The sequence below is a fragment of the Cucurbita pepo genome, chromosome LG07, assembly GCF_002806865.2.
Source record: "Cucurbita pepo subsp. pepo cultivar mu-cu-16 chromosome LG07, ASM280686v2, whole genome shotgun sequence".
NCBI classification, from domain to species: domain Eukaryota; kingdom Viridiplantae; phylum Streptophyta; class Magnoliopsida; order Cucurbitales; family Cucurbitaceae; genus Cucurbita; species Cucurbita pepo.
This window is the reverse complement of record NC_036644.1, coordinates 9,571,306-9,591,161: the sequence shown is the minus strand read 5'-3', so window position 1 is coordinate 9,591,161 and position 19,856 is coordinate 9,571,306. Positions and strand designations below refer to the sequence as shown.

Sequence of the window (19,856 nt, the reverse complement as noted above, 5' to 3'; positions counted from 1 at the left end):
TACGAAAAGACCCTCGTGGAGGCACCCGAATGACTATGTGAAAAACCTTTGTTTCTTTCGATCTTTTTAGATGAATCTGTAAGCAACGCTCAAGTTTGATTAATCGTACACATATGATTGGTTAAAAAATGAAACTTATTTACTTTCGCTGCCGGGCTATTTTACAATCAAATTCCGTAGGTGTTAACATAGGAACATTTTTTCCCTTTGAGACAGGGTCGTTAACTCGATCTGAAAAGTTGTTTTCTCGTTTTAGTATCATACCATATCGACTAAAGATTGTCCTAAGCTTAAAATATGGAAGAAAAAAAACATTTACTCTTGTCGATAAGACTCACAACCTCACCATGTCGAAAAGACCCTCATGGAGAAACCCAAATAATTATGTGAAAAACCTTTGTTACTTTCAATCTTTTTCAACGAGACTATAAGTAACACCAAAGTTTGATGAATCTTACACATATGTTGGGTTAAAATACGAAACTTATTCACTTTCGCTTCCAGACCATTTTGAAGTAAAATTCCATAGGTATTAACATAGAAACTTTTTTCCCCTTTGGGACAAGGTCGTTAACTCGATCTGAAAAGTTGTTTTCTCGTTTTAGTATCATACCATATCCACTAAAGATTGTCCTAAGCTTAAAATATGGAAGAAAAAAAACATTTACTCGTGTCGATAAGACCTCACAACCTCAACTCTGTTGAAAAGACCCTCATGGGGGCACCCAAATCATGATGTGAAATACGGTTGTTTCTTTCAATCTTTTTCAACGAATCTATAAGGAATGCTCAAGTTTAATGAACTTACACATATGTTGGGTTAAAATACGAAACTTCTTCACTTTCGCTTCCAGGCCATTTTGCAGTCAAATTCCATAGGTGTTAACATAGGAACTTTTTTCCCCTTTGAGACAGGGTCGTTAACTCGATCTGAAAAGTTGTTTGCACATTTTAGTATCAGACCATATCCACTAAAGATTGTCCAAAATCTTAAAATATGGAAGAAAAAAAACATTTACTCCTGTCGAAAAGACTTCACAACCTCAACCCTTACGAAAAGACCCTCGTGGAGGCACCCGAATGACTATGTGAAAAACCTTTGTTTCTTTCGATGTTTTTCGACGAATCTGTAAGGAAACGCTCAAGTTTAAGAGTCTTACACATATAAATGGTGAAAATACGAATTTTTTTCACTTTCGCTTCCGGGCCATTTTTCACCCAAAATCCATAGGTGTTAACATAGGAACTTTTTGGCCCATTGGGACAGGGTCGTTAACTCGATCTGAAAAGTTGTTTTCTCGTTTTAGTATCATACCATATCCACTAAAGATTGTCCTAAGCTTAAAATATGGAAGAAAAAAAACATTTACTCGTGTCGAAAAGACTTCACAACCTCAACCCTTACGAAAAGACCCTCGTGGAGGCACCCGAATGACTATGTGAAAAACCTTTGTTTCTTTCGATGTTTTTCGACGAATCTGTAAGGAAACGCTCAAGTTTAAGAGTCTTACACATATAAATGGTGAAAATACGAATTTTTTTCACTTTCGCTTCCGGGCCATTTTTCACCCAAAATCCATAGGTGTTAACATAGGAACTTTTTGGCCCATTGGGACAGGGTCGTTAACTCGATCTGAAAAGTTGTTTTCTCGTTTTAGTATCATACCATATCCACTAAAGATTGTCCTAAGCTTAAAATATGGAAGAAAAAAAACATTTACTCGTGTCGAAAAGACTTCACAACCTCAACCCTTACGAAAAGACCCTCGTGGAGGCACCCGAATGACTATGTGAAAAACCTTTGTTTCTTTCGATGTTTTTCGACGAATCTGTAAGGAAACGCTCAAGTTTAAGAGTCTTACACATATAAATGGTGAAAATACGAATTTTTTTCACTTTCGCTTCCGGGCCATTTTTCACCCAAAATCCATAGGTGTTAACATAGGAACTTTTTGGCCCATTGGGACAGGGTCGTTAACTCGATCTGAAAAGTTGTTTTCTCGTTTTAGTATCATACCATATCCACTAAAGATTGTCCTAAGCTTAAAATATGGAAGAAAAAAAACATTTACTCGTGTCGAAAAGACTTCACAACCTCAACCCTTACGAAAAGACCCTCGTGGAGGCACCCGAATGACTATGTGAAAAACCTTTGTTTCTTTCGATGTTTTTCGACGAATCTGTAAGGAAACGCTCAAGTTTAAGAGTCTTACACATATAAATGGTGAAAATACGAATTTTTTTCACTTTCGCTTCCGGGCCATTTTTCACTCAAAATCCATAGGTGTTAACATAGGAACTTTTTGGCCCATTGGGACAGGGTCGTTAACTCGATATGAAAAGTTGTTTTCTCATTTTTGTATCACAACATATCCACTAAATATTTTCCTAAGATGAAAACATGGAAAAAAATAACCTTTACTCGTGTCGATAAGACCTCACAACCTATATCCTGTCGAATAAACCCCAATGGAGGCACCCGAATCATTATGTGAAAAACCATTGTTTCTTTAGATCTTTTTAACCAAATCTGCAAGGAGCGCTCAAGTTTGATGAATCTTACACATATCTTGGGTTAAAATACGAAACTTATTCACTTTCGCTTCCAGGCCATTTTGCAGTGACATTCCATAGGTGTTAACAAAGGAATTTTTTCCCCTTTGAGACAGGGTCGTTAACTCGTTCTGAAAAGTTCTTTTCTCATTTTTGTATCATTGCATATCCACTAAAGATTGTCCTAAGCTTAAAATATGGAAGAAAAAAAACATTTACTCGTGTCGAAAAGACTTCACAACCTCAACCCTTACGAAAAGACCCTCGTGGAGGCACCCGAATGACTATGTGAAAAACCTTTGTTTCTTTCGATGTTTTTCGACGAATCTGTAAGGAAACGCTCAAGTTTAAGAGTCTTACACATATAAATGGTGAAAATACGAATTTTTTTCACTTTCGCTTCCGGGCCATTTTTCACCCAAAATCCATAGGTGTTAACATAGGAACTTTTTGGCCCATTGGGACAGGGTCGTTAACTCGATCTGAAAAGTTGTTTTCTCGTTTTAGTATCATACCATATCCACTAAAGATTGTCCTAAGATGAAAACATGGAAGAAAAAAAACCTTTACTCGTGTCGATAAGACCTCACACCTCAACCCTGACGAATAAACCCCAATGGAGGCACTCAAATCATGATGTGAAAAACCATTGTTTCTTCAGATCTTTTTCAACAAATCTGTAAGGAGCGCTCAAGTTTGAAGAATCTTACACATATGTTGGGTTAAAATACGAAACTTATTCTCTTTCGCTTTCGAGCCATTTTGCAATGAAATTCCATAGGTGTTAACACAGGAACTTTTTTCCCCTTTGAGATAGGGTCGTTAACTCGATCTGAAAAGTCGTTTTCTCGTTTTAGTATCATACCATATCCACTAAAGATTGTCCTAAGCTTAAAATATGGAAGAAAAAAAACATTTACTCGTGTCGAAAAGACTTCACAACCTCAACCCTTACGAAAAGACCCTCGTGGAGGCACCCGAATGACTATGTGAAAAACCTTTGTTTCTTTCGATGTTTTTCGACGAATCTGTAAGGAAACGCTCAAGTTTAAGAGTCTTACACATATAAATGGTGAAAATACGAATTTTTTTCACTTTCGCTTCCGGGCCATTTTTCACTCAAAATCCATAGGTGTTAACATAGGAACTTTTTGGCCCATTGGGACAGGGTCGTTAACTCGATCTGAAAAGTCGTTTTCTCATTTTTGTATCATAGCTTATCCACTAAAGATTGTCCTAAGATGAAACATGAAAGAAAAAAAAACCTTTACTCGTGCTGATAAGACCTCACAACCTCAACCCTGTCGAATAAACCCCAATGGAGGCACCCGAATCATTATGTGAAAAACTATTGTTTCTTTAGATCTTTATCAACAAATCTGTAAGGAGGGCTCAAGTTTGAAGAATCTTAAACATATCTTTGGTTAAAATACGAAACTTATTCACTTTCGCTTCCGGGCCATTTTTCACTCAAAATCCATAGGTGTTAACATAGGAACTTTTTGGCCCATTGGGACAGGGTCGTTAACTCGATCTGAAAAGTTGTTTTCTCATTTTTGTATCATTGAATATCCACTAAAGATTGTCCTAAGATGAAAACATGGAAGAAAAAAAACCTTTACTCGTGTCGATAAGACCTCACAACCTCAACCCTGACGAATAAACCCCAATGGAGGCACACAAATCATTATGTGAAAAACCATTGTTTCTTTAGATCTTTTTCAACAAATCTGTAAGGAGCGCTCAAGTTTGAAGAATCTTACACATATGTTGGGTTATAATACGAAACTTATTCACTTTCGCTTCCGGGCCATTTTGAAGTGAAATTCAATAGGTGTTAACATAGGAACTTTTTTTCCCTATGAAATAGGGTCGTTAACTCGATCCGAAAAGTCGTTTTCTCATTTTTATATCATAGCATATCCACTAAAGATTGTCCTAAGATGAAAATTATATTTACTCGTGTCGATAAGACTTCACAACCTCAACCCTACCGGAAACACCCTCATGGAGGCACCCGAATCACTATCTGAAAAAACCTTTGTTTCTTTCGATCTTTTTCGACGAATCTGTAAGGAACGCACAAGTTTGATGAATCGTACACATATGAGTGGTTAAAATATGAAATTTATTTACTTTCGCTTCCAGGCCATCTTCGAGTTAAATTCCATAGGTGTTAACATAGGAACATTTTTTCCCTTTGCGACAGGGTCGTTAAATCGATCTGAAAAGTTGTTTTTTCATTTTAGTATCATTCCATATCGACTAAAGATTGTCCTAAGCTTAAAATATGGTAGAAAAAAATATTTACTCGTGTCGATAAGATCTCAAGACCTCAACCCTGTCGAGTACACCCTCATGGAGGCACCAAAATCATTATGTGAAAAACCTTTGTTTCTTTCGATCTTTTTCAACAAATCTATAAGGAACGCTCAAGTTTTATGAATCTTAGACATATGTTGGGTTAAAATACGAAACTTTTTCACTTTCGCTTCCGGGCCATTTGGCAGTCCAATTCCATTGGTGTTAACATAGGAACTTTTTTTCATTTTTAGACACGGTCCTTAACTCGATCTGAAAAGTTGTTTCCTCGTTTTAGTATCATATCATATCCACTAAAGATTGTCCTAAGCTTAAAATATGGAAGAAAAAAATGATTACTCGTGTCGATAAGACTTCACAACCTTAACCCTTGTGAAAAGACCCTCATGGAGGCACCCGAATCACTATCTGAAAAAACTTTGTTTGTTTAGATCTTTTTCGACGAATCTGTAAGGAACGCTCAAGTTTGATGAATCTTAAACATATAATAGGTTAAAATATGAATTTTTTTCACTTTCTCTTCCGGGCCATTTTGCATTCAAATTCCATAGGTGTTAACATAGGAACTTTTTTCCCCTTTCAGACAGGGTCGTTAACTCGATCTGAAAAGTTATTTTCTCCTTTTAGTATCATACCATTGTCCCAAGCATAAAATATGGAAGAAAAAAAACATTTATTCGTGTCGATCAGGCCTCACAACCTCAACCCTGTCGAAAAGACCCTCATGTTGGCACCCAAATCATTATGTGAAATACCTTTGTTTCTTTCGATCTTTTTCAACCAATCTATAAGGAACTCTCAAGTTTTATAAATCTTACACAAATGATTGGTTAAAATATGAAACTTATTCACTTTCACTTTCGGGCCATTTTGCAGTCAAATTCCATAGGTGATCTTTTTTCCCCTTCGAGACAAGGTCGTTAACTCGATTTGAAAAGTTGTTTTCTCATTTTAGTATCATAGAATATCGACTAAAGATTGTCCTACGCTTAAAATATGGAAGAAAAAAATATTTACTGTGTCGATAAGACCTCAAGACCTCAACCGTGACGAGTAATCCCTCATGGAGGCACCAAAATCATTATGTGAAAAACCTTTGTTTCTTTTGATCTTTTTATTCGAATCTGTAAGGAATGCTCAAGTTTGATTTATCGTACACATTTGATTGGTTAAAATACGATCCTTATTCACTTTTGCTTCCGGGCCATTTTGCAGTCAAATTAAATAGGTGTTTACATACGAACATTTTTCCCCTTTGAGACAAGGTCATTAACTTGATCTGAATTTTTTTTTTCTTGTTTTAGTATCATACCATATCGATTAAAGATTGTCCTAAACTTAAAATATGGTAGAAAAAAAATATTTACTCGTGTCGATAAGACCTCACAACCTCAACCCTGTCGAAAAGATCCTCATGGAGGAACCCAAATCATTTTCTGAAAAACCTTTGTTTCTTTCAATCTTTTTCAACGAATCTATAACTAACGCTAAAGTTTGACGAATCTTACACATATGTTGGGTTAAAATACGAAACTTATTCACTTTCGCTTCCGGGCCAATTTGTAGTCAAATTTCAGACGTGTTAACATAGGAACATTTTTTCCCTTTGAGACAAGGTCGTTAACTTGATCTGAAAAGTTGTTTTCTCGTTATAGTATCATAGAATATCGACTAAAGAATGTCCTAAGCTTAAAATATAGAAGAAAAAAAAATAATTACTCGTGTCAATAAGACCTTTGTTTCTTTCGATCTGTTTAGATGAAAATGTAAGGAACGCTCAAGTTTGATGAACCGTACACATATGATTGGTTAAAATACAAAACTTATTCACTTTCGCTTCCGGGCCATTTTACAGTCACATTCCATTGGAGTTAACATAGAAATTTTTTCCCCTTACAGACAGGGTCGTTAACTCGATCTGAAAAGTTGTTTTCTCGTTTTAGTATCATACCATATCCACTAAAGATTGTCCTAAGCTTAAAATATGGAAGAAAAAAAACATTTACTCGTGTCGAAAAGACTTCACAACCTCAACCCTTACGAAAAGACCCTCGTGGAGGCACCCGAATGACTATGTGAAAAACCTTTGTTTCTTTCGATGTTTTTCGACGAATCTGTAAGGAAACGCTCAAGTTTAAGAGTCTTACACATATAAATGGTGAAAATACGAATTTTTTTCACTTTCGCTTCCGAGGCCATTTTGCAGTCAAAGTCCATAGGTGTCAACATAGGAACTCTTTTCACTTTGAGAAAGGGTCGTTAACTCGATCTGAAAAGTTGTTTTCTCGTTTTAGTATCATACCATATCCACTAAAGATTGTCCTAAGCTTAAAATATGGAAGAAAAAAAACATTTACTCGTGTCGAAAAGACTTCACAACCTCAACCCTTACGAAAAGACCCTCGTGGAGGCACCCGAATGACTATGTGAAAAACCTTTGTTTCTTTCGATGTTTTTCGACGAATCTGTAAGGAAACGCTCAAGTTTAAGAGTCTTACACATATAAATGGTGAAAATACGAATTTTTTTCACTTTCGCTTCCGGGCCATTTTTCACCCAAAATCCATAGGTGTTAACATAGGAACTTTTTGGCCCATTGGGACAGGGTCGTTAACTCGATCTGAAAAGTTGTTTTCTCGTTTTAGTATCATACCATATCCACTAAAGATTGTCCTAAGCTTAAAATATGGAAGAAAAAAAACATTTACTCGTGTCGAAAAGACTTCACAACCTCAACCCTTACGAAAAGACCCTCGTGGAGGCACCCGAATGACTATGTGAAAAACCTTTGTTTCTTTCGATGTTTTTCGACGAATCTGTAAGGAAACGCTCAAGTTTAAGAGTCTTACACATATAAATGGTGAAAATACGAATTTTTTTCACTTTCGCTTCCGGGCCATTTTTCACCCAAAATCCATAGGTGTTAACATAGGAACTTTTTGGCCCATTGGGACAGGGTCGTTAACTCGATCTGAAAAGTTGTTTTCTCGTTTTAGTATCATACCATATCCACTAAAGATTGTCCTAAGCTTAAAATATGGAAGAAAAAAAACATTTACTCGTGTCGAAAAGACTTCACAACCTCAACCCTTACGAAAAGACCCTCGTGGAGGCACCCGAATGACTATGTGAAAAACCTTTGTTTCTTTCGATGTTTTTCGACGAATCTGTAAGGAAACGCTCAAGTTTAAGAGTCTTACACATATAAATGGTGAAAATACGAATTTTTTTCACTTTCGCTTCCGGGCCATTTTTCACCCAAAATCCATAGGTGTTAACATAGGAACTTTTTGGCCCATTGGGACAGGGTCGTTAACTCGATCTGAAAAGTTGTTTTCTCGTTTTAGTATCATACCATATCCACTAAAGATTGTCCTAAGCTTAAAATATGGAAGAAAAAAAACATTTGCTCGTGTCCATAAGACTTCACAACCTCAAACCTTATGAAAACACCCTCATGGAGGCACTCGAATCACTATCTGAAAAACCTTTGTTTCTTTCGATCTTTTCGATGAATCTGTAAGGAACGCTCGAGTTTAAGAATCTTACACATATAATTGGTTAAAATACGAATTTTTTTCGCTTTCGCTTCCGGGCCATTTTGCAGTTAAATTCCATACGTGTTAACATAGGAACTTTTTTCCTCATTGAGACAGGGTCGTTAACTCGATCTGAAAAGTTATTTTCTCGTTTTAGTATCATCCCATATCCACTAAAGATTGTCCTAAGCTTAAAATATGGAAGAAAAAAAACATTTACTCGTGTCGAAAAGACTTCACAACCTCAACCCTTACGAAAAGACCCTCGTGGAGGCACCCGAATGACTATGTGAAAAACCTTTGTTTCTTTCGATGTTTTTCGACGAATCTGTAAGGAAACGCTCAAGTTTAAGAGTCTTACACATATAAATGGTGAAAATACGAATTTTTTTCACTTTCGCTTCCGGGCCATTTTTCACTCAAAATCCATAGGTGTTAACATAGGAACTTTTTTGCCCATTGGGACAGGGTCGTTAACTCGATCTGAAAAGTTGTTTTCTCGTTTTAGTATCATACCATATCCACTAAAGATTGTCCTTAGCATAAAATATGGAAAAAAAAAATAGTTACTCATGTCGATAAGGCTTCACAACCTCAACCCTTGTGAAAAGACCCTCATGGAGGCACCTGAATCACTATCTTAAAAACCTTTGTTTCTTTCGATCTTTTTCGACAAATCTATGAGGAAACGCTCAAGTTTAAGAGTCTTACACATATAAATGGTGAAAATACGAATTTTTTTCACTTTCGCTTCCGGGCCATTTTTCACCCAAAATCCATAGGTGTTAACATAGGAATTGTTTTCCCCTTTGAGACAGGGTTGTTAACTCGATATGAAAATTTCTTTTCTCATTTTAGTATCATACCATATCCACTAAAGATTGTCCTAAGCTTAAAATATGGAAGAAAAAAAACATTTGCTCGTGTCCCTAAGACTTCACAACCTCAACCCTTATAAAAAGACTCTCATGGAGGCACCCTAATCACTATCTGAAAAACATTTGTTTCTTTCGATCTTTTCGACGAATCTGTAAGGAACGCTCAAGTTTGATGAATCGTACACATATGATTGGTTAAAATACAAAACTTATTCACTTTCCCTTCCGGGCCATTTTACAGTCACATTCCATTGGAGTTAACATAGAAATTTTTTCCTCTTTCAGACAGGGTCGTTAACTCGATCTGAAAAGTTGTTTTCTCGTTTTAGTATCATACCATATCCACTAAAGATTGTCCTAAGCTTAAAATATGGAAGAAAAAAAACATTTACTCGTGTCGAAAAGACTTCACAACCTCAACCCTTACGAAAAGACCCTCGTGGAGGCACCCGAATGACTATGTGAAAAACCTTTGTTTCTTTCGATGTTTTTCGACGAATCTGTAAGGAAACGCTCAAGTTTAAGAGTCTTACACATATAAATGGTGAAAATACGAATTTTTTTCACTTTCGCTTCCGGGCCATTTTTCACCCAAAATCCATAGGTGTTAACATAGGAACTTTTTGGCCCATTGGGACAGGGTCGTTAACTCGATCTGAAAAGTTGTTTTCTCGTTTTAGTATCATACCATATCCACTAAAGATTGTCCTAAGCTTAAAATATGGAAGAAAAAAAACATTTACTCGTGTCGAAAAGACTTCACAACCTCAACCCTTACGAAAAGACCCTCGTGGAGGCACCCGAATGACTATGTGAAAAACCTTTGTTTCTTTCGATGTTTTTCGACGAATCTGTAAGGAAACGCTCAAGTTTAAGAGTCTTACACATATAAATGGTGAAAATACGAATTTTTTTCACTTTCGCTTCCGGGCCATTTTTCACCCAAAATCCATAGGTGTTAACATAGGAACTTTTTGGCCCATTGGGACAGGGTCGTTAACTCGATCTGAAAAGTTGTTTTCTCGTTTTAGTATCATACCATATCCACTAAAGATTGTCCTAAGCTTAAAATATGGAAGAAAAAAAATATTTACTCGTGTCGATAAGACCTCACAACCTCAACCGTGTCGAAAAGACCCTCATGGAGGCACCCAAAACATTATGTGAAATACCTTTGTTTCTTTCAATGTTTTTCAATGAATCTTTAAGGAACGCTCAAGTTTGATGAATCTTACACATATGATTGATTAAAATACGAAACTTATTCACTTTTGCTTCCCGGCCATTTTGCAATTAAATTCCGTAAGTGTTCACATAGGAACTTTTTACCCATTTTAGACAGTGTCGTTAACTGGATCTGAAAAGTTGTTTTCTCGTTTTAGTATCATACCATATCCACTAAAGATTGTCCTAAGCTTAAAATATGGAAGAAAAAAAAATATTTACTCGTGTCGATAAGACCTCACAACCTCAACCCTGTCGAAAAGACCCTCATGGAGGCACCCAAATCATTATGTGTAATACCTTTGTTTCTTTCGATATTTTTCAAATAATCTATAAGAAGTGCTCAAGTTTGATGAATCTTGCGCTCAAGTTTGATGAATCTTACACATATGATTGGTTAAAAAACGAAACTTATTCACTTTTGCTTCCGGGCCATTTTGCAGTCAAATTCCATAGGTGTTAACATAGGAACTTTTTTCCCCTTTGAGACAGGGTCGTTAACTCGATCTGAAAAGTTGTTTTCTCGTTTTAGTATCATACCATATCCACTAAATATTGTCCTAAGCTTAAAATATGGAAGAAACAAAAATATTTACTCGTGTCGATAAGACCTCACAACCTCAACCCTGTCGAAAAGACCCTCATGGAGGCACCCAAATCATTATGTGTAATACCTTTGTTTCTTTCGATATTTTTCAAATAATCTATAAGAAGTGCTCAAGTTTGATGAATCTTGCGCTCAAGTTTGATGAATCTTACACATATGATTGGTTAAAAAACGAAACTTATTCACTTTTGCTTCCGGGCCATTTTGCAGTCAAATTCCATAGGTGTTAACATAGGAACTTTTTGGCCATTTGAGATAGGGTCGTTAACTGGATTTGAAAAGTTATTTTCTCGTTTTAGTATCATAGAATATCGACTAAAGATTGTCCTAAGCTTAAAATATGGAAGAAGAAAAATATTTACTCGTGTCGACAAGACTTCACAACCTCAACCCTTATGAAAAGACCCTCGTGGAGGCACCCAAATCATTATGTGAAATACCTTTGTTTCTTTCGATCTGTTTCAACGAATCTATAAGAAAGGCTCAAGTTCGATGAATGTTACACATATGTTTGGTTAAAATACGAAACTTGTGCACTTTCGCTTCCGAGCCATTTTGGAGTTAAATTTCATAGTTGTTAACATTGGAACTTTTTTTCCCTTTGAGACAGTGTCGTTAACTCGATCTAAAAAGTTGTTTTCTCATTTTAGTAGCATACCATATCCACTAAAGATTGTCCTAAGCTTAAAATATGGAAGAAAAAAAATATTTACTCGTGTCTATAAGACCTCACAACCTCAACCCTTCGATGAAACCCTCATGGAAGCACTTAAATGATTACTCGAAAAATCCAAGTTTCTTTCGATCTTTTTTAACGAAACTGTATGGAATGCTCAAGTTTGATGAACTTGACACATATGTGAGGATAAAATACGAAACTTAAGCACTTTCACTTTCAGGTTATTTTGGATCAAATTTCATAGGTGTTACCAATGGAACTTTTTTCTCCTTTGAGATAGGGTCGTTACCTCGATCTGAAAAGTTGTTTTCTCATTTTAGTATCATACCATACCCACAAAAGATTGTCCTAAGTTTAATATATGGAAGAAAAAAAAATATTTACTCGTGTCTATAAGACCTGACAACCTAAACCCTGTCAATAAGACCCTCATGGAGGCACTTAAATCATTATGTGGAAAACTTAAGTGTCTTTAGATCTTTTTCAACGAAACTGTGAGGAACGCTTAAGTTCGACAAATTTGACACATATGTTGGGTTAAAATACGAAACTTAAGCACTTTCACTTTCGGGCTATTTTGGGGTCAAATTCCATAGGTGTTAACATTGGAAGTTTTTTCAAGACAAGGTCGTTAACTCGATCTGAAAAGTGGTTTTCTCGAGAACAAAAAAAAAAACATTTACTCGTGTCTATAAGACCTCACAACCTCAACCCTGTCGAGAAGACCCTCGTGGAGGCACTAAATCATTATGTGAATAACCTAAGTTTCTTTCGATCTTTTTCAACGAAACTGTATGGAACGCTCAAGTTTGATGAATTTGACACATGTTGGGTTAAAATACGAAACTTACGCACTTTCTCTTTCGGACCATTTTGGAGTCAAATTCCATAGGTGTTAACCTTGGAACTTTTTTCCTTTTTGGAATGATGGTCGTTGGGTTATTCAAAAAAGTTGTTTTATTGTTCTACTCTCTTACTAAATTTACTATGATTGTACTAAGAGTAAAATAAGTTTTAAAAAAACATGTAATAATGTGAATAAGTCCTCACACCCTAAACCCTAAACCAAAACCATAAAACCCTAACCCCTAAATCTCAAACTTTGAACCTGTACCCTAAATTATAAACCTGAAACCCTAACTCAAAAATCCAAAAAACCCTAAAACCCTAAACTTTGAAACCCCAAACTGCAAAACCTAAAAACCTAAACCCTAAGCCCTAGCCCCTCGCCTTAGGCCCTAGGCCCTTGACCCTCAACCCGTGAACCATAAAACCTTAACCCCAAACCCTAGATCATTACCTTTGAACCCTCAAACCCTCACTCCGAAACTTGAAACTCTATCACTATAACCCATGATCTTAGAACCCCGAACCCCAAACTCAAAAGCCTAAACCGAAACTTGAAACCCTATCACTATAACCCATGATCTTAGAACCCCGAACCCCAAACTCCAAACTGATGGGCTGTGGAGTAGAAGTTTATCTTAATCATGTTTTGGACTCCAAAAGGCACGAGTATTTGCATTTTGTAAACATTTATTTGTGCATTCTAATAAATTATTTGTTAAACTAATCGTTAGCTAATCTTGTTCACTAAATTAATATGTCATTTAGTAGTGATCCATGACTTAAAGATTTGTAAACTAATTCTTTTCAAAATTTGTTTTTATCTCAAAAGATATGTATCGTAAAAACTTTGATAATTATATTTCCCCATCAAAATGTCAACAGAAATATGAGTTCTCAATTTTATTGAAATAAAAACATCTCAAACAAACAAGAATTGGAGTTGGAAGTAGCAGAATGTAATCAACATCCAGGGGAACAAATGATATAATAGAGAAAATGCCATCTATGCTTATTCCAACCCATTATTGATAAAACTTACCAAAACTTGCATTGCATTCTACTGCTTATGCTTCCCAACCTGATTTCTAACTGTTTTCTTACTTGTATGGAGCAAATATGATCGATGAATTATGTCCCCCAAATCCGAATGAATTAGACAACGCTGCCTTGATGTCGAATCTCTCTTTCTTCGGACCCACTAGCACATTCATGTCCTGTGTATGCAACAATATTAAACGTTGTTTTCAAATGTTCAAATTCGTAACCTGTATAACGACTTAACCCAACAGGGTTGGATGGATTATTAGAGCAACATACCACGCCTTCATCTGGGTTTTCAAGATTGATATTTGGATGTACCCATCCTGTCCGAATAGCCTGATGACAGAACACAGCGTCAACTTATGAACGATAAAAAAGCTCGTTTGAACGGGAGGAGGAAGAACGTAAAGGCACATTAACATTGAGGTTTGTATTATGACACTACTTATACCAGAGAACAATTTGACACCTTTATTACCTGTATCACTGCAACAGCTTCCACTGCACCTGCAGCTCCAAGTAGGTGGCCGATCATAGATTTTGTGGAGTTCACCTTAAGCTGCCAAAGCATTAACCTTATCTTTGCATGTTTGTTTACATTGTAAGATTAGAAACGTATGTAAACACTTAGAATTATCAAGTCACCTCAGGGTTATTGCCAAAACAATGAAGAAGAGCTTGATACTCTTTGAGGTCTCCAGCAGGTGTTGATGTGGCATGTGCATTTATATAATTAACGTCTTCCCTTGATACTCCTGACTGAGCCAACGCCTTTTCTATGCAAAGAATGACACCAGCCCCTGAGTTTTATAGAAATGCAGGGAACACACTTTAGCTCCACTGATTTCAACAACAAGAATGCAACTTAACATGTACCCGGTCAAAAAGTTCGAATCCTCCCACCCCAAGNAAAAAAAAAAAAAAAAAAAAAAAAAAAAAAAAAAAAAAAAAAAAAAAAAAAAAAAAAAAAAAAAAGAGAAACACTGGATAGAGCATAACTTTGGTTACCCATAATAAGATAAAACCAACCACTGAAAACTTCCAAAAGCTGCATCTGTAATTTGAGGCACTTGATGAAGTCAACATGGTAAATCCAATGCAAGTGCAAAAGTTTGGAAATAGATTGTCCCACAAGTTATTTGGAAAAGCAATGCTTCAACGAGCAACTGTTATTTACCATTCTCTTACCATACTTACATGTCCAGGCATAAGTTTAAAAATATCGATCCAATTTCCACTTAATTGCATGATGGATCGATTAGACCATAAATGAAGTAAATTTTATATTTATTACAAATAATTTAGCAAATCCAAAGATATGCCACCACAGACTCCTCTATAATATACATTTAAAATTTTTTAGCAAACCATATGTGAGAAGAGAAAGTACTAAAACCAACAAAACAATAAATTGTCTGAAGTTTATCAGACCTGCTCCACGGATCTTTAAGTTAACGGGGATTACCATCAGGACGTGGTTCTGTCATGTGGTAAGCATCGCAAGTCAAACTTCCACCAAGAAATTCTGCATATATTTCTGCGCCTCTTTTCTGCGAATTTAAGGTCAGATGACTGAATTCATTAATGAAAAGAACAGTAGTGGGTTCCAGAGAAATAAAAGTAAAAGTACTTTTCGTTTTAAAGCAAAAAATAAAGTTTTGAAGAAATTGAAAATTGTAAACGTTACAAGTGAAAGCATTCAGCATTAAAGATAAAGGTGAGACCATGTTCACGGGAAACATAGATGGATACTCAGAATCATGGATCAAGGTACTAGTTGATGGATGTCATTTTAGAATGAACTACAGAAGAAACAAAGATCGATACCAAAAATTAAGGGTATGATATTAGATAGATTGAGCCTACCTTCGCATGCTCTAGCTCTTCTAAAAGCAATACTCCAGCACCTTCGCCCATCACAAATCCATCTCTACTCTGCAACATAACATCAACCGCAGATCAAAATAAACAGCAAACCTAGTCTGCTGACAAGACAAATACCAGCATTAAGGTTTATCAAAAAAAAAAAAAATTGGAATTGGAAGAAAAATTACTTTCAAATGTACTGTTTATGACCAAAACAACAAACCCATCAACAATTTTACACAAAAAGTTTAATCCCAGCCCTCTTTTAATGCAAAGGAGGGAGAACGGATATATTCGGTGAATAAAAAAATTAACTAATGAGCTTAATTTCAAGTTCGTAAAAAAAAATATCAACATTAAAAAATAAATATTTCAAAGTTCAAGTAACTTTACAATTGCCTCACATTTTCAAGAGCATCAATAAGAAACAGAAAAATCAATGGTAAAGAGATTGTTGGTAACTTTACAATGTCCCAAGGGCGTGAAGCTTTAGTAGGGTCACTGTTTCTCTGTGAAAGTGCTCTACAAGCAACAAAGCCTCCCAAGCCTACTTCCCAACAACAGTTAAGAGTAGAGGGCAAAAAAAAAACCCAAAGTTGTGTAAAGAAATCTCAGATGAATTTAACAGGAAAAGAAAGAAATACCTATGGGTATAACTGCTGCATCTGAACCACCACAAAGCATTACATCCTGCACAAAATTGAAAGAAATATAAGCATAAAGTCGTAATATAGATAAGAAAAATCTAGAACAACTCAGATGTGAAAAGAATGGTATATGATTCACTTCAGACGTACATGCTAGAGTTAGTTGAATTATCTATTAATTCAGGAGAAGAAAACAATTTCTGGCAGGCCTATTCAGGAAATCAAATATAAGCACTTACAGCATCGCCTCTACTTATATGATCTGCTGCATTCAATATGCAAAAATTGCTTGTAGCACAGGCTGTGGAAATGGAATAGTTTGGACCCATCCACCCCTGAAGCTCAATCAGAAAATAACATGAAGTAAAAGGAATTAAAAGAATCAAATTGCATTAGCAAGGATTGTCGTAAAAATCATACTAACCAAGTCCGCTGCAAGCATGGCAGAACCCATATTCGTTGTTGCAAAGGGTACACAGAAAGGATTCATCTTCCTGTATGAAATCCGTAAAGCCTCTATTGCATCATAAAAAACCTGTCCACCAATTAAAATGGAAAACCGAGTGCATCAATTCCTTAGAATGAATCATCTGAGTGGTGCCTCTACTCAAGTTAGGAAACTAATTTCTTCAGTTCTTCCATAGAAAACAACATTTCATGCTAGTAAGAAGTCAAAAAGAATGACTGAACAACCAGAGAACTAGCCTACACAAAACTAGAAGGTTCGCAATTTTTTAGAACGAGGTGGGAGAGAGATAGAGAGAGCACTAATTTACTTCATCACAATGCCAATGAGGCCAGAAAAGTGATATACTCCAAATGCTACTTGAACTAATTTCCTTTTATTGCTCTCTAATGTCAACTTCCAATAGAAAACCATGACAAAACATGCACAAAAAATATTTCATTTTTGGTCATCCTTGCATCTCAACATTATGCAGAAATCATCCAAAATCCAACTTAGTTTCAGTTTTCCCAACATTACTAGGAGGAAATCAAAATGAGAAAATCATCTTGGTCCTGGAAGTAATAAATGATTTGTCTTTTGATATGTGACATATATATATTAAACAGGAGTATTAAACAATGAAGAACATATCAAATTAACTTTAGATATTGAACTCTAAAACATTTAGGCCCCGTTTCATAATCATTTAGTTTTTGGTTCTTAATTTTAGAAAATTAAGTTTGTTTTCTCCCAGTTTCTCTACAACGGGTTTGTTCTTTGTGTTAAAGAAACACTTGAATTCTTAGCCAAATTCTAAAAACAAAAACAAGTTTTCTTAACTTAGCTTGGTTTTTTGAAAATAGAAGTAAAAAGTTGATAACAAAGCAAGGAAACCCATAGCTTGGTTTTTTAAAAATAGAAGTAAAAAGTAGATAATAAAGCAAGGAAACCCATAGGTGGAAGTAATATTTATAGGCTTAAGATTCTAAAACCAAAAACCAAAAACCAAATGGTTATCAAACAAGACCTTAACTAATATTAATCCACAGAAAACAATTGCAAGGATTTGTTTCATAATCTGAAGTGGATACTTCTATACTTTGGGATGGATTGTCATACTACATCAATCTACATTACGGGCTACATAGTACATTCATACTCAAGTACTCATTCAGTCAAGGTTACCTTCATGCCACCCATTGCTGAACCGATCAACACTCCACATTTAGCTTTATTTAACTCATCCATTACATCTTCTGTAATTCCTCCATCCGCAAGGGCTTTCTTGCCGGCAGTAAGCAAGTAAAGCATGAACTTATCCATCTTCTTAGAAAGTTTTGGAGCAACCCATCCATCAGTTGAGAAGCTCTTTATCTCTCCAGCAATTCTCTGAGAAAATAAAATATAAAGGTGAACACAAAGGAAACGGCATGTGGGAAAAGAAAGATATATCTACCGTGGGAAATTGGTCACAATCAAATGACTCGATCTCTGTTATGCCACTGATACCCTCGAGCAAACTACTATAGAAGAGATCTGCATCGTGACCCAGTGGAGTCACCACACCCATTCCAGTGACAACTATTCGCCTTTGCCTGGTACCATGTTTCTTTTTTACTGTTATTTCTTCAGCAGGTTGTGCAGCTATGGACATGGCCTCGCCTAAAGTTTTGAAAAGTCATTATCCATGACGTTTTTGCATCTTAAAAGCAAGAAACTTCACTAATTCTATACAATCAAGCAGCATCAGCATAGGCATTCCTCAGATTAGAACCGTATCGTATGAATGTAACGAAATTACATCTAATGAATTTGATAATATGGATTAAAACAAAATAATAATGAATTGAACTGCAAGAACTTCAATAGAGAAAACAACTTTTATACGAAGAGAAGCGTTTATACCCGAATGAGCAGCCCTGCGTTTTGGCAGGCAATTCCAATTTCTACTTTGTGGCTTGAACAGAATGCAGGAGCTCGTAAGTCCCTGCATCATCTTGGATCCACAGGACGACAAAATTTCTGTCCCGTGACTTTGAGAGCTTCTACTGCTGCATTTAGATTTAAACTTCCGTCTTCCAGCACATGTTTCGATAATCTTAGAAGAAGAAAACATGGAGGAATCAAAGGAATGATTTCTTCCGCAGTTGACAGACATGCAAGCGGACAAAAGTCCAGAGCAGAGTGGAGAAACAAGAGAGGATGCAGCCATGGAGAGTTGAATCCAAAACCTGGTATATGCGGATAAGAAGAGCAAGTAGAAAAGGGGTTCACAGGAGAAGGAGCTTGAAAAGGAAGGTGATCTGGAGCGTGCAGATTCAGAGAAGGTGGAAAGGATTAGAAGAACCGTCGAAACAGCGAGTGATGGAAGATCAAAAGGAGGATGTGGGGAGGAGTAAGAAGAGGGGGTGAGAATGGCGGAAACGATGACGCATTCGATCTCTGCAGAAGAGGAAGTCGACGCTTGAGACGACAGTTTCGGCAACCTGAGTAGCTCCACAGAAAAGTGGAAGTGTTCTCTCTTTTCCCTTTTCTTCACTCCACATTTTTTAAACTAATTTATACTGCCGCTATTATATTATATTCTTTTAACAAAATACAGAAACTAATACATTTATATTCTTTTTTTACCGCTTTTTTTTTAACTCTCTTAAAAAAAAAAATTTGAAGCTAGTGTTCCATAATAAATGTATATTTAATAAAACATACGTTTTAAATTTCAATTCTTTAATTAATTATATATTAAAAAATTATTTAAATTTTCTACTCATACCCCTCCCTAGATTAAATGAATCATCACTTGGGTTGTAGAGGAGATCGAAATACCATTAAGCGTGTGGAAACCTTCTAACATACACGTCTTAAAAACCTTGGAAGCTTGAAATGGAAACCCAAAGAGGACAATATCTGCTTGCTGTGGATTTGGGCCATTACAAATGATATTAGACAGACATCGGACGAGTGTGGAAACCTTTATTTAGCAAACGTGATGGGACACTAGGCGGGTGTGGAAACCTTTCCCTAGTAAACGCCTAGCAAACGTGAAGAGAAGCCCGAAAGGAAAAGTCCAAAGAGGACTGTATCCAGTAAGAGTGAAGTTGGGCCGTAACACTAGCTATCCAGTAAGAGTGGGCTTGGGCCGTTACACTAGCCCAGAAGCCTCTCTAGCAAACGTGATGGGACACCAAGTGGGTGAGCCAGAC

General features: G+C 36.1%; 1 protein-coding gene across 2 annotated transcripts; it reads right to left on the bottom strand.

Annotated features, from left to right (window-relative positions):
- Positions 1 to 13,508: 13,508 nt before the first annotated feature.
- LOC111799152 (3-oxoacyl-[acyl-carrier-protein] synthase II, chloroplastic-like) lies at positions 13,509 to 19,182 on the bottom strand. 2 transcript variants are annotated; one of them, XM_023682569.1, is made up of 13 exons: positions 18,559 to 19,182; positions 18,110 to 18,315; positions 17,839 to 18,042; positions 16,630 to 16,740; positions 16,445 to 16,540; positions 16,203 to 16,248; positions 15,963 to 16,105; positions 15,559 to 15,627; positions 15,158 to 15,242; positions 14,338 to 14,492; positions 14,171 to 14,251; positions 13,969 to 14,028; positions 13,509 to 13,865 (listed from the first exon to the last, which is right to left on the bottom strand). In XM_023682569.1, the coding sequence occupies exons 1-13, from the start codon at positions 18,863 to 18,865 to the stop codon at positions 13,749 to 13,751; spliced, it is 1,680 nt and encodes a 559-aa protein (XP_023538337.1). In that variant the 5' UTR covers positions 18,866 to 19,182; the 3' UTR covers positions 13,509 to 13,748. The 2 variants fall into 2 exon arrangements, with proteins under 2 accessions (XP_023538337.1, XP_023538338.1); XM_023682570.1 differs by having other exon boundaries at positions 16,026 to 16,105.
- Between the last annotated feature and the right edge of the window lie 674 nt (positions 19,183 to 19,856).